Source organism: Nannospalax galili, unplaced genomic scaffold (assembly GCF_000622305.1).
Source record: "Nannospalax galili isolate Female #2095 unplaced genomic scaffold, S.galili_v1.0 scaffold1744, whole genome shotgun sequence".
NCBI classification, from domain to species: Eukaryota; Metazoa; Chordata; class Mammalia; order Rodentia; family Spalacidae; genus Nannospalax; species Nannospalax galili.
In genome coordinates, this window is record NW_008351359.1 from 106,323 (window position 1) to 121,885 (window position 15,563).

At 47.0% G+C, this 15,563-nt stretch overlaps 1 protein-coding gene across 1 annotated transcript; it reads right to left on the reverse strand.

Annotated features, from left to right (window-relative positions):
- Nucleotides 1-1,017: 1,017 nt before the first annotated feature.
- On the reverse strand, nt 1,018-11,710 carry CUNH16orf46 (chromosome unknown C16orf46 homolog). Its single transcript, XM_008848265.2, is given in 7 exon segments — nt 1,018-2,380; nt 2,382-2,477; nt 2,479-3,171; nt 3,221-3,321; nt 5,713-5,960; nt 8,839-8,908; nt 11,072-11,710. Coding segments are annotated over 5 exon segments (1,203 nt in total). The 5' UTR covers nt 5,923-5,960; nt 8,839-8,908; nt 11,072-11,710; the 3' UTR covers nt 1,018-2,277.
- Nucleotides 11,711-15,563: the final 3,853 nt, after the last annotated feature.

Below are 15,563 nucleotides of genomic sequence, written 5' to 3' on the forward strand. Positions count from 1 at the left end.
ATGTCTCACCAGATTTCCAGTCACCCCCTGCTTCCTGTGCCTGCTTGAAAAGGTGAGAGCTTAGCTTCTGCTCCTGCTTCAACCACCTCTGCCACCATGCCTCCCCGCCATGATGGACTCTTGCCCCTCTGGAACCATGAGCTAAAGAAACCCTTTTTTTTTTTGGTCTTTTTGAGACAGGGTCTCCCTGTAGCCCCAGCTGACCTGGAACTCACTATGTAGACCAGGCTGGCCTCGAACTCACAGAGATCTGCCTGCCTCTGCCTCCTGAGTGCTGGGATTAAAGGCATGCACCACCCCGCCCAGCCAAGAAACCCTCTTTTAAGTTCCCTTGGTCACAGTGTTTTATCACAGCAACAGAAAAGTGACTAATACAACCTCTAACAATACTGTTCTGAGTGCTGCAGGACCAGCATTCCTTTTTCAGTTTGTTCTGGTCTGTTCTGAGATAGGGTCCTGCTACGAAGCCCATGTTGGCCCAAGCTCAAAACTGTCCTGCTTCTGCTTTCTGAGTGCTGGGACTGCAGGCTTATTCCACCACTCCTGGCTGGTGCTTAAAAAAAAAAAAGCCGGGCATGGTGGCGCTCGCCTTCAGTCCCAGCATTGGGAGGCAGAGGCAGGCGGAACCCTGTGAGTTCAAGGCCAGCCTGGTCTACATAGTGAGTTCCAGGACAGCTGGGGCTACAGGGAAACCCTGTCTCAAAAAGACCAAAAAAAAAAAAAAAAAAAAGGGCTGGAGAGATGGCTCAGTGGTTAAGAGCACTGACTGCTCTTGCAGAGGACTCGGGTTCAATTCCCAGCACCCACATGGTGGCTACGAACCATCCTTAACTCCAGTTCCAGGGGAATCCAAAGCCCTCTTCTGACCCCCGAAGCACTGCACAAAACAGGTGCACTCACATACATGCAGGCAAGACACTCAAACACATAAATTAAAAATAATAAAATATAAAAAAAAAACAAAAAGCCAGGCATAATGACACAGGCCTGGTATCTCAGCACTTGGGAGCTGAAGGCAGGAAGATCAGTTCAAAGCCAGCCTCAAAAACAGTATGAGCTAGATGAAACCAAAAACAAATAAAAAATCAATGAAAAAATCCAAACCAAACACCTAGGCTCGCTGATACAGTATTATGGAGACCAATTCTGTAAAGCAGATGTCTACACATGCACTCACATTCTGTCACCATGTAGGGAATGGAAAATCTCAAGCCCAAGCACAGCCTACCCCTAAGCAATTCAAACTAGGTAATTACAAAGGAGTTTAATGATTATTGATATTACAAAATGGTTAGAGCGTCTGTCCACAAGCAACATCACTCAGAATTAAACCTAAGACTCATTTCCATCTAGTTAATATACAACTTCAGGACTATGCACTGATGAAAATGAGGGCAGAGGGAAGACGGGGGAAGGGAAGAGCTTCATTCCCTAAGTATCTAGGGTCGAGAGTTCCCAAGTATTTTAGATGACAGATAAGGCTGCAGGAGGCCGTTGTCAGGTTACAGTATTCAGTGACTTCTCCCCATGGCTAAGCAGTCCTAACCGGCTTCTCAGGCTGGATTTTATTAAACTGTGCCAGGACTTCTGGACAGAGATTCACCCAACACTGCAGTATGAGGCTCTGCCCCTTGGATACTCAGGACCATGGAGAGCGGTAGATGTGACTCAAGGATGTGACATGCTGGACAGGGAGGAGACAAAGGACATTGTATGTCCTTGAGCAGAATACAATGGTATAACACCTTGGACCCTGGCATATCTACTTAGACAGAGCTGAAGTTTTCAATTAAATATTTCAGGTCTTTTTTGATGGGAGGAAAAAATGAGGCAGAAGGAACTGAGGTTCAAAAAAGATCAGGCAGCCACCTCCTCAGGCCAACCCAGTGTGCTAAGCTTAAAGCACTCAAGCCAACCCAGTGTACTAAGCTTAAAGCACTCACTTCCTCAAGCCAACCCAGTGTACTAAGTTAAAGCACTACTGTAGAACAGAAAGAAGGCCTGCCACATGGCTAAGGCCGGCATGGGAGCAGCACAGGCGACCTTCCAACGTGTGTGTCCACACAGTCACCCAATATGGTGTTTTTTGAGAATAAATTCAAACCCATCCAAGGATGTTCAATTTCCCCTGGTTCTGCTATTTAAAAAAAAAAAAAAAATGGGAACAGAGAAGGGAAAAGAAGGAAGGAAGGAATGGAGAAAAATGGGAGGCGTGGGAGGCAAAAAACGGACAAGTTTCAGGCAGCACCTGTTCCCAGGAAACTATATTGTGACCAACTAGAAGAATCTGTGAGTAGAGATGGGGATGACAACCCGGCTCACTGTGAGAGATGGCAAGAGCGGTTTAGGGAACATTTTATTCTCTACTGTCTGGGGCCTGCTTGGCTTCTGTGAGAATGTGCTAGTGAGCGTTCCTGGGAGGTTTTGGTTCCCTGGCTTTCAACTTTGAGGCTCTGCAGTTTTGTATCCCGTTCCTGCAAAAGCTGCAAGGCAGCAAGGCAGTGGGTGCTGACCGGGTTGGGTGGACACACAGAGTTTTTCTTAGGAAGGAGAGACCAGTGCAGGCAGCACTTCTGAGACTCGGCCAGCAGAGGGGTCCGGACTGCAGGGGAAGACAGAGGTAGCATGTCGGTGGCCTTCAGGTGGCTGGCCAGCTCGAAGGGCCTCTTTTCCCCTTTCCCACCAACTGTGTCAACTATTTTCGATCCATCCGCACAAGCCGCACACTCCTCTGCCCTCGGCACCTTTTGTTCTGACCACCAAACAACGTTCTTGCTCTTCTTGTCCAGAACCTCCAGGTTGTTTGGGGGAGAGGTTTTTAGGGGGGGCAGAACTACGAGGGCCTTGGAGGTCATTGAGCCCAAGGTGAGGAGCCTTCTGTCTGTACCTCTGCTGGGGTTCCCAGGGGCCTTGCCATTAACTGTCTCAGGGACGCCCCAGTCTTCCATGCACCAGATAAACTCCTTGATTTGCAGACTTTCTTTTCCTCCATGCACACAGGTGGGAAAGCAGAGCTTGTGAGGGTCCCTGGAAGCAGTGCTGGGGGCCTGGGAGGGGCCACTCCACCTCTTGGGGCCCATTTCAGCTGCAGCTCCCACGTCGGATTTGCCAACCTCTGAGAGGAACTGGGCCTCCAGACTCCCCTGGGCGAGGCTGACACAGACCAAGCAGCTGCCGTGGCAGGTGCCATCCCCCAGCCTCCCCAGTTTCACTTTCTTACCAGCAGCTGCCGTGGCAGGTGCCATCCCCCAGCCTCCCCAGTTTCACTTTCTTCCTTGACCAGATGCAGGCAGTTGCAGAAGTCCTTCCCCAGCCGTGGACCTGCAAAGAGAGCAGTCTGTCACTCTGTCCAGCTGTGATGGCTCTGGTGGCCCTCTTCTTAGCCACATCCCAGTCTGGACAGTCTTATTTGACCCAGTTTCTTTCTTCTTAAAATTGACTCATTTGAAACATGTATTAAAGATTTGTGCTGGGTGTTGTGGTGCATGCCTTTAATCCTAGCACTCCGGAGGCAGCAGCAGGCAGATCTCTGTGAGTTCAAGGCCAGCCTGGTCTACAGGGAGACCCTGTCTCAAAAAAAAAAAAGGACCAAAATATATATTTTTAATATATTTATTAAATTTATAAATAAATCTTATAAAGGTTTATTTTTATTTTATGTCTATGAGTGTTTGCCTGTACACATGTACTGCAACATGTGTGTGCATGGTGCCCACAGAGGCCAGAAGAGGGTACATGGTTGTGAGCTGCCATGTGGGTGCTGAGAAGGAAACTAAGGCCCTCTGCAAGAGCATCCAGTGCTTTTAACCAATGAGCCATCTCTCCAGCCCATTCCCCATATATATAAATATATATATATATATACATATAAATATATATTATTTTTTCATTCTTTCTTTTTTCAAGACACTGTCACATTATATAGCCTAGCAGGCCTTAAACACACAATAATATTCCTGCATCTGCCTCCAGAAAGCAAAACAAAACCCCCAGCTTTTACTACTTATTCAGCCTCACACAGAGCAACAGTATTTATAGCAGTATGTGATAATCCTAAGTACTATACTAGCAAGAGCATCAACACTAAAACACTAGACAACAGCACTTGTAAATGGACTGCTGGAGTGCCGAGTACAGTTCCTTTCAGATGTACATTAAACTCAGTACTATTAAAATCCAAGTTCTTAATTCTAGTCCATGGATTGCTGGTATTGGTTTGCCACATACAAGGAAGTCTGAAGCTTAGAGAGGCTGTGGGGCAGCAACAAGCAGAGCTAAGTCCCAGGTACTTAGCTAAACCTGGGTGCCCAAAGCTGACCTATACCTAGCTATTTCTGAAATCCCCTAGCTGACCTAGCCACAGGTCACTGTTAAAATGAAGGTCTCAGCCAGGCATCGTGGTTCACATCTTTATTCTCAGCACTTGGGAGGCAGAGGTAGGCTGATCTCTGGGATTTCAAGGCCAGCCTGGTCTACCTAGAAAGTTCAAGGTCAGCTGGGAATACAAGGAGACCGTTTCAAAATAAAAACAAAAATGAAGTTATCACCTAAAAAATACAGGCCCTAGTGCTGGGGAGATGGCTCAGTGGTGAAGAGCACTGGCTGGTCCTGGGGAGGACCTGGGTTTGGTTCCCAGCACCCACATGGAGGCTCACAACTGTCTGTAATTCAGTTCCAGAGGATCTGACACCTTCTCGTAGCCTCAGAGGGCACTGCAGTGTATGGGTGTTCTTAAATACTCATAAAAATAAACAATTTATCCGGGCATGGTGATACACACCTGTAGTCCCAGCACTTGGGAGGCAGAGGCAGGCGGATCTCTGTGAGTTCAAGGCCAGCCTGGTCTACATAGTGAGTTCTAGGACAGCTGGGGCTATAGGGAGACCGTTTCAAAAAGACCAAACAAATAAACAAACAAACAAACAAACAATTTAAAATACAGGACCCTAACTGTAATAGGCCGGGCATGGTGATGCACACCTGTAGTCCCAGCACTTAGGAGGCAGAGGCAGGCGGATCTCTGTGAGTTCAAGGCCAGCCTGGTCTACATAGTGAGTTCTAGGACAGCTGGGGCTATAGGGAGACCGTTTCAAAAAGACCAAATAAATAAACAAACAAACAAACAAACAATTTAAAATACAGGACCCTAACTGTAATAGGCTTAACATTAAGTAGATTAGGTACCATTCATCTGAAACTCAAATATACTGGGTATCACATGTATATTTGTAACCTGGAAATCCTTCATTTAATCTTAGATTTGAACAAGCTTCCTTGGTGCGCATGTGGCGGTCAGGGGACAACTCTGTGGAGCTGGTTCTCTCCTTCCATTTTTCATGGGTTCCAGGGACAGAACTCAGGTTGCCAGACTTGCACAGCATTTCACTAAGCCCTTTGCCCACGTACTGGTCAGGTGATCTCTGACATGTCGTGTCCCCTTCTGGATGTTTCGGCATTCTCCACAACATGAGGCCCTGGATGGCTACTGACAGGCTGAACGGAGCACTTTAGCAAGGAGTACTCAAATACCCACATGGAAGCTGCCCATGGATGCACACTCACTAGCAGGCTCTGTTATTGCTCTATTTTACCTCTCCTCCATCCAAGAGGCCTATCTTCCATTGACTGCACCTCTTTGGTACTATAAGAAACCACTTTAGTTAAAGACCTCTAGCAAATCCCCAAGTGAGAAGGACCCAAGAAGACACTCACAGCTTCCTCCCACCCAGTGCCAATTGTAAACTCGCTGGCTCCTTTGTCTTCTTCCAGTGTGAGGTCACTGACTCTGAGAAGACAACAAACATGATTCTTTTCGCTTCTCTTATCCAGACAAGTTAAAGTTAGTTCAGTTTCTTCTGTGCCTTGAATTTTCTTACTTTCATTATTTTCTATATCAGTCTCATTTTTCTGACAGAGATCCATTACCAGGGTGGATGCTGACAGTTTCTAACATCTTCCTCCTGCAATGTCAAGTCAAGTTGGTTTTAGTAATAATATTATTACTATTATTTGTAAAAAGCAAGTCAATAACTCAGGTGAAATATTTTAAAATATTCAATAAGAGACTGAGAAGAAATACTTCAAAATCATCCAACTTCTTGAGCTGGGCGTGATGATGCACCCCTTTAGTCCCAGCACTTGGGAGGCAGAGGCAAGCGGATCTCTGTGAGTTCAAGGCCAGCCTGGTCTACACAGCTAATTTTAATGAAAGACTAATGGACTGTGTGATGTGGACACACAGGCCATGGTGCACACATGGGAATCAGAGGACAGCTTTGTGAAGGCAGACTTTCCTTCCGCCTCATTTTTTTTTTTAAATATACTTTATTATTTTTATTTTATGTCTATCCCTGGTTATGGCTTACAGAGAACACAAATTCCAAATTCCAAATGGCACTGTGCAGACATCAAAGACTAGAACCAGGTAGTGTGACTCACTGATCCTCAGGCTTCATGTTTTCCCAGAACCCCCAAGGTTGGCTACCGAGCCACAAGCCTCTGAGGAAGCTGGTAAAGCATGTGATGCAGGCTCACGCTCCTGTGCTTACGTCTACCTGCTGTCCCACTCTACTCCAAATAAGCACTAGTTCTCAAAGTCAAGCAACAAGCGTCAGTGAAGACGTGGCGATATCAGAGCCCTCCTTCACTACTGGTGGGTACGAAAATGTATTTGTAAATATCTGGAAAACAGCTTGGTAAACCCTCATACGGTGAAACAAGATTATCATGTAACCTGAAAATTCCTCCCTTAGGTCCACGCAGAAAACCAATTCTCACACCTTCACTACAGAGTCTGATTATTGCTTGGCCTGGACACAGCACAGGTGCTGGGAGGGTGGAGGGATGGATAGGGTTATATATATATATAAAATTTTTAGCTTTTTAAATTTCATATAACATTTCCCACTCAAATCCAGACCCCCTCCCCCATCCATACCCCCCCAAATCCTCCCACCGAACCCTATACACTCTGACATACATGCTGAGTCCTACTCATTCAGGTATTTGTACCCAAATGTCCTTCAGTGTAAATGCGTCCACTGGAGTCTAGTCAGCCCATCCAGTGGTCGTATGTAAGTCATACTCTCCCTCAACCAGCAGCAACCAGTCTCAAATAGTTCTCAGTCTAGTGCTGGCCTGCCACCTATTTTTCACCTCCCCTTTGGGCCCTTATTTAATTGAGCTGACATGGGTCCCACGCTTGATGCCACAGCTGCTACAGGCTCACATGAGCAAGCCTCCAGTGGCCTGGAAGCCTCTACCTCCCAGTGTTCATGAACCAGCCCTGGCTGGATGGGATTTTTTTGGCCACAAGAGCTTGCTCTGCTGCCAGGGTGAGCTCTACCTTCTTTCTGGCTGCCCTCCGCCCACCTGCCTTAGTCACCAGTGACTGGATCTCAGCTATGCACTTCTAGCCAGGCACTGATGCTGTTTATTTTTAAACTCTGGGTCATTCTAAAGACCAGTAAATTGGAGAAAGCCTTTGCTGTTAGAAAGCCCTTCCTTCTGTACACTGTGAGCATTCCCTTGCCCTCTCTGGAGCAAGGCTTTGTGATGGGCATCAGTGTGCAGCTTTGGGAAGCCTATGGACCCTCTAAAAATGCCGGCATCCAAATCACAAAGTGGTCTACCAGTACAAAGAGTAAATAATTATGGATCCAGAGCACCCACTGACTCAACAGTGACCCTATTAAAGAGCTCTGCTTGTCCATCTCTCTTCCAGAGTAACCATTTCCAGCTATTTGAACTACGTCTCACGGGTCATGAGAAGACTGAAAGAAAACTACATATAGGTAGCCAGTGAGGGCTGGCAAAAAATGAGATTCAACTTAGGATAAGTACCTATGCTCCGATAGAAACTGAACCACATGAGGATATTAGATGGTCCAGGGCTGGAGAGATGGCTCCATGGTTAAAAGCGCTGGCTGCTCTTGCAGAGACCCAAGTTTGATTCCCAGCACCCACATGGTAGCTAACAACTGCTTGTAACTCCAATTCCAGGGGATCAAATGCCCTCTTCTGGCCTTCACAGCTCTGCAAGCATGTGGTACACTTACATGCAGGTGAGACATTCATACACATGGAATAAAAATCAATAAATCAAAAAATTTTTACTTTTTTTTATGTTAAAATTTTTTTGAACAGGGTCTCCCTGTAGCCCGAGCTGGTCTGGAGCTCACTATGTAGACCAAGTTGGCCTTGAACTCACAGAGATCCGCCTGCCTCTGCCTCCCAAGTGCTGGAACTACAGGCATGCACCACCATGCCCGGCTTTATGTATTATTTTTAGTTTTATCTGTATGAGTGTTTTGCCTACATGTATGTAAGTGCACCATGTGTAAAGCCCTGCATAGGCCAGAAGAGGGCATTGGATCCCTGGAATTGGAGTTACAGATTGGAGTTAGCTACCATGTGGGTGTTGGGAACCAAACGAGGGTCTGCTGGAAGAACAGCAAGCATTCTTAACCACTGAACCATCTCTCCATCCCTGCCCTAAATTTTTTCAAAAGAAGATGGTACAGTCACATTCCAACACTGTAGCAAAATAAAGTAATAAAAATGAAAGCTCTTTTATTAAGTGCCAAGAATGTTTTTAAAGTACTTTTCATATTTTGTTAAAAATGCCCTTTTTTATTTGAGGCAAGGTCCCACTATGTAGCTCTGGCTGTTCTGGAACTCACTCTGCCTCCTGAGTGCTAGGATTGAAGGTGTCCACCAACGAGTCCAGCCTAGAAACTCTATTTTTAATAAGCACTTTACTCATGACCTACACTGACACACTGACATCAGAACTAGTCAAAAGGTTGGATTAATGCACATCAATTCATTATATATCACCTCAGAACACTGATGTTCTCCAAGCAGATCAGGATGTTTTCCAAACTGAAAGAATGGCAGTGGACATTCCCTAATTAAAAAAAAAAAAAACAAGGCCAGTGAGATGACTCATCAGGTAAAAGCATTTAAAGCATACACTGAGGACTTGTGCTCACATGCATGCACACGCACGCATACACACACCACCACCACCACCATCACATCATCATCATCATCATCATCATCACACATCTACACAAATACGCACACTAATAAAACAAAAATGTGTAGTTAGTCCATGGTCCTAAAACCTAGTTTTCCTCCTACAATGTGCCTTCATCTCTCATCAGCCATTGTTGTCATTTAATGCATGCTAACAGAGTGGACAAAAATGTCCACAAAGCAATCAAACATCCACAAAGACTGGACATGGTAGTCTGGCTATCTGGCCAGCAGGCCCCAGTGACCATCCTGTATCTACACACCCCCTAGTACTGGGGTCATAGGCACACAATACATCCAACTTTAACATGGGTGTTGGAAATCCAAACTTTGGTCTCCAAGAGTGCATGACAAGTGCTCTTACCTACAGAGCCATCCCTCCAGCCCTCCCAAAAAGGGAGGGGACTAAGATGGGCTTGGAAAGATGGCTGAGTCAGTGAAGCGCTTGCCACACAAGCCTGAGGACCCAAGTTCGATCCCCAGCCCCCATGAATGCCAGGCAAAGTCAGGCATTTGTAATCCTGATGCTAGGAAGGCAGAAGACTGATGACAGATTGGAGCCTCAGCTCCTAGTGAGATGTTCCATCTCAGAACACAGAGTAGATGACTCCTGAGGAATGATACCCAAGGTTGACCTCTGGCCTACACACACACACTCACACACACACACACCCCACACTATTTTTAACAGCAAAGAAAGCTACTGCAAGTTACTATGCAGCCTGCAGAATCTCCAGGAAGAAGTGGGTCACAAAGCCAGACTCAAATTATAAAGCCAAGAGCAGGCCCAACCACGTTACTCAGTACAACTAGGAACACGATCCTGCTCTTGGAAGGCTCTGGTCTGGACTCCAACATTGCCACCTCCAGCTCCCACCAGCACAACAGAACCTCCTGCCAGCCCTCTGCAAAAGGCAGCTTGGTTTCTGCTCTCATCATGTGCAATGTGACGATCAGATTCATATGCCAAAACCCTCACTAGATGCATCGGAGCTGGGGGTTTCCGGGTCTCCCTTGAGAAGGGTATGTGTGCCCTGCATGCACAGATGCTGGGGTGCTAAAGCAGACCTCCAAACGGAGCAGATCTCTGTAACATTTCTCCTTCTTGGTTTTGGGTTATCAACTAACTGGCTTAGATAATTCATAACCTGACCTGGATGCCCTACAGTTTGGTCCCTATCTGCTTCAAGACTCCCTTAGTTTGACCAGCATATCATCACACCATCATCCATATCACAGAAAAAAAGACGTTGAAGAAAGCAAGGGGAACAGCCTGCGGAGCTCCTCTATTTACGAAGTATTCACCCAGCTGCATATTCCGTTCACATCAGTGTGACCTGCACGTCTAAGTCCCATCTGCAGTGTTCTAGATCCATGAATGTAGGTAATCCTAAGGAAAGGTTTACATTTACACCTAAGTTGTATACAACCATTCCCTGAGATCAGACCATTTCTACTCCAACCACTCCCAACTCTTGCGGGCACCTTCTCTCTTTTTCTCTCTCTCTCTCTCCCACACCCTCACTCTCTTTCTTTGATGTCTCATCTTGCCCTTTTTCGACTTGTACCCATGACTTCACTAAGTGCCTAGCCCCGAGAACATCGTCTTCTCAGCTCTCAAAAACCTCACAGCTAGTCGTGGTGGTGCACACCTTTAATCCCAGCACTGGGGACGCAGAGGCAGGCGGATCTCTGTGAGATCGAGGCCAGCCCGGTCCACATAGTGAGTTCCAGGCCAGCTGCGGCTACAGGGAGACCCTGTCTCAAAACGCCAGAGAAAGCCCCTCCAGAAAGCACCAGTCCCCCCACACCTCCTATCTCTCCTGGCGCCCAGACCCTTCACGCTTGGCTCCTCCTTCCTCCAGAAGCCCCTCCCCTTCCGCAGACCCACCTGCTCGCCCCGGCACCGGCTCCTCCCCTTCTTCCTCCCAGTGGTTCCCACGGTACCACCCGCGGCTCCTCGCGGAGGTCCGGGAGGGCCGCACAGGCCCCGCCCCTTCGAGCACTGGCCCCGCCCCCGCCCCGCCCCTACCTCCTCTCCGCTCGCTTCCCCGCCGTGAGCTCTCTTCCGCCCGCGCAGTGTCCCAGGAACTTCCCGACGCGAGGACGCGGCCGTGGCCGCTCAGACGCTCAGAAGGGGTCCGTGGGGAAGGAAGGCCTGGAGCCGCTGGTCCTCGCCAGCGGGGAGAGCGGGGCGGTTGCCCTGGGTTACGGCCGCGTCGGGGGCGGGCCTGCGCACAGTCGCCGAGGAAGTGACGTAAGGCCGTCTCAGCAAAGCCGACCCCGGGAGAAGGGGCTAGCAGAGGGCAGGGTTAGGGCTCTCTCCCGGCGTGCTCTCCGCGTTTGCCGGCTTCCGGTGCTGGTCCCTGTGGAGACTTCCGGTGTCCAGCCGCTGAGTGCTGGCCCCTGTGGCAGCTTCCGGCGGGGAGGACGTAGCCGGGGAGCGGGGGGGTGTCTCGCACGGCCCACGTGGCCAGCCGCTGCGCCTGCGCTGTCCTGAGCCTTCTAGAAGGGACATTCCAGACCCCAGCCAACCGCGGGCCGGGCAGAGTCTGCTGGTGTATGCGGGCGCTGAGCATGAAATGATTTTAGATTTTCATCGTCAATTCAGTTGTAATTTAAATGATTTTGAAAATGCTGGACATGCAGCTGTCCCAGTTGACAGGGTCACCAGTAGACTAGATGAAACAGAAGAAAGTATTTGGGATAGAAAACAAGAAATGCATTAAAACATCAGGAAGGAGGAAAAACTAGCCTGAGCCCAACTTTGAAGAACTTAGTTATGATCAGTAGATCAAACCCGAGGTCTCTGGGATAGAAGAGGTGTGATAAAAACCAAAGTCATAGAAAACCTATTCAATAAAATTATAAGAAGTAACGCTCCCAAATCCAAGGAAGGAAGCATTCAACCAGAAGATACCTAGAACTCCAAGTAGACATGACAGAGAAGGGCCTTCCATGACACAAAGATGAAAAGGTCAGACAAGAGCAGAGGTGGTGGCACACACTTTAACCCACTGGCATTCCGGAGGCGGAGGCAGGTAGAATTCCGAGTTTAAGGCCAACCCGGGCTAAGAGACCTAGTCTCAAAACAAAAACAAGACAGCAAGGGGCTGGAGAGATGGCTCTGCAGTTAAGAGCACTGGCTGCTCTAGCAGAGGCCCTGGGTTCGAATCCCAGCGCCCACATGGTGGCTAACCATCTTTACCTCCAGTTCCAGAGGATCTGAGGCCCTCCCTCTTAACTTCGTGGGCACTGTGAAACATGGGTGCACTTACACACATGCAGGCAATACACTCATACACATAAAAATAATTTTTTTTTGAAAAAAAAAGACCCTGTCTTTTTGAAACAGGGTCTCTCTGTAGCCCCAGCTGTCCTGGAACTCACTATGTAGACCTGGCTGGCCTTGAACTCCCAGAGATCTGCCTGCCTTTTCCTCTCGAGTGCTAGGATCAAAGGCATGCGCCACCATGCCTGGCCAAAAATAATAAATTTTTTAAAAATAAAAGAAGACCACACAACAAATAAAAATACCGAACTCTTCAATGGGCCTAGTGAGATTTGCCTGTTATCCCAGCATGTAGGAAGAGTTCAAGGTCATCCTCAGGTACATCTTGGTTCAAGGACAGCCTGGGCTTATGTGAGAACCTGTCTAAAATCTAGATGAAATGGATAAAATTCCTAGGCACAGATAATAAAAAAAAATTGAAAAAAAAAATAATCCAAAAAGGTCTATATTGAACAAAAAGACTAAATCAGCCAAGTCCCTCCACAAAGAAAAGCCCAGGTCTATGCATTGTCAGATTCTCCCAAATTTTTAAGAAACACTCATCTATGCTCCTCAAACTATTCCATAAAGTACTAAGGGAAGGACACTGCAATCTCAAGCCTATGAAACCAGTATTCCTTCACACCAGAATCAGAAAAGGAAAAAATAAAACTATAGACCAATTTGTATAATGAACACAGATGCAAAAATTCCTAATAAAATACTTGCAAACTTCACTCAACACATGAAGAAGCCCCTATACCACAGCCAAGTTGGTTTAATTCCAAGGCCAATCGACAGATAACTAAAGAAAATGTGGTACACATACACAGTAGAATTTTATTCAGCCGTAAAGAACAGATTAAGTTATTTGCAAGAAAAAGGGACTGGACATCATGTCAGCAAAAGCCAGACGCAAATATTACACGTTTTCTCTAACACCATGAAGTAGGACTGGTTGTAGTGTCTCAAGGGAAGGGGAGGGGCTAGAAGACGTAAGAATAGAAAGGGCCGGGGGACAAGGAGGGCAGTGAGTGAGATTCTCTAATGGGAATGTCACCGTGAAGCCCATTGTTTTGTACAGTAATTTAAAGGAAAAAGTAGCATGCCCACAGTTGAACATGTACAAGTCTCTTCTCAAGCCTGTCTCCACCAGTGCTTAAATATAGATTGAAACTACTTTGTCTCCCATAAACTCCAACTCTGCTTCAAGAGGGAGATTACAGAGAAGAGACTAGTGGGAGGTAGGTTTGGAGGCTTTGTGTAGCATTTAATCTTACAGTAAAGAGGCAGGTGCAATTGTTCTAAAAGAACAGCTGCTGGGCAGTGACAGAGGCACACTTTGGTTAGCTTTTTTGAAGTTTCCACTGCTGATGATCAAACCCAGGGCCTCACATGCTACACAGTCTAGCACAGAGCAACATCTCCAGTCCTGTGTTTGGCGGCGGCGTCTCACACAGATGGCTACACAGTGAGACCCTACCCTACCTCAACACACTTCAGCAAGGTGAACACTTCAGCAAGTCTTCCTTGACTCCCAAGTGCTGGGTTACAAGCATGTGCTACCACACACGACCACCTAACTATAGTTTTTGGCAACTGAAGGTGGGTAGATGTCTTTGTGAACTCCAGAAAAGGTGCAGAAATTCAGAAAACTCAGAAATTCTCATTTGCTGAGGAACTGTCTGCTCAAACACTGGTATTTTTCATACTATATACTGTGCTGAGAGCCCTCTAATGACCAACCTCTAACCACACTTCAAGGTAATTGTTTCTTTAATTTTAATACTAAGCAGTCAATTTCTGAAATTTTAATTATTAGAAAGCATTCTTCAAGAAAAGATAAAAAATGGAAATGGAAAAAAAATAAAGAACATGTTCTTCAAAACCTTGAATTCTGGCTGGGTGTGGTGGTGCATGCCTGTATTCCCAGCCCATGCAGGAGGAAGCTGGACATCAGGAGCTCAAGGTGATCCTTATCTACATCCTCCAGGCCTGTCCAGACCACAGGAGAGACTGTCTCAAAATCAGGAAGCTGGAGAGATGGTTTAGAGGTTTAAGGATGCATACTGCTCTTGCAGAGGATTGGGCAAGTTTACAACCACCTGTAATTCCAGCTCCAGGGAACCTGACTCCTTAGGCTCCATGGGCATTGGCATTCACGTCACAAACCCACACATATACATATTTACTATGTATATTTAATATTCTACATATTGGCCTAGTGGTGGAGTGCTAGTCTCCTGTGCAAGATACAAAGAAGATAAGAAAAAGCCAGTATTCTTTGATCCCACTCTATCAGAAATAATGAAATTGAGTCAATATTCAAATAGTTGAAAAGCACATTATTGGGGTTGGAGAGATGGCTCAGGGTTAAGAGTACTGGCTGCTCTCACAGAGGACCCAGGTTGGACTCCCAGCGTCCACATGGCAGCTAACAACTGTTGGTAACTTCCAGTTCCAGAGGATCTGACACCTTCTTTTGACCTCCAAGAGCACTGTAGAGCATGGGTGCACTTACACACAGCAATACAAGCATACACATAAATTAATAAAATATATATAAAAAAAGAAAAAGCAAATTATCATAGTTCTGCCCAACAGTGGGTAGGAGGAGGCATGTTGGAAAGGGATGAGAGCCTAACTGCCCACCTCCCAGAGACTACAAACACTAATACACTCTCAACCGGAGGCTGGCCATTTCTGCTTCCCAGCTTTGAAGCATGAATCGCCACCTCCAGTCCCATGTGTGTGTGTGTGTGTGTGTGTGTGTGTGTGTTTCAGACGGGGGTCTCCCTGCAGTCACAGCTGGCCTTCTGGATCTCACAGGGATCCACCTGCTTCTGCCTGTCCCTCAAATGCTAGGACAATAGGTGTGTGCCACCTCCCCCAGTGCCCCCCCCCCTTTAATGAGAGTCTTACTAGGCCCTCAAGTGCTGGAAATAAAGACTTGTGCCACCACCTCCAGCCCTGAAGATGATTTTACAAAGGAGGGTGGGAGGGAGGGTGGTTTAGGCATGTACATGTTCCAAGAAGCTAGAGAAAATGGGGTGTCCTCTACTTTACTCCTTTGAAAGGGTCTCAGAACCTGGAGCTAGGGCAGGAGGCCAGCAAAGCCCAGTGATTTGCCTATCTCCCCCTACAGCTCGAGTCCACACCTGGCTTTTTAGGTGGGTGCTAGAGATTTTAACTCATGTTTGCACAGCACGTGCTCTTACTGAACCATCTCCCCAGCCAGATTGTTTGTTTTGAG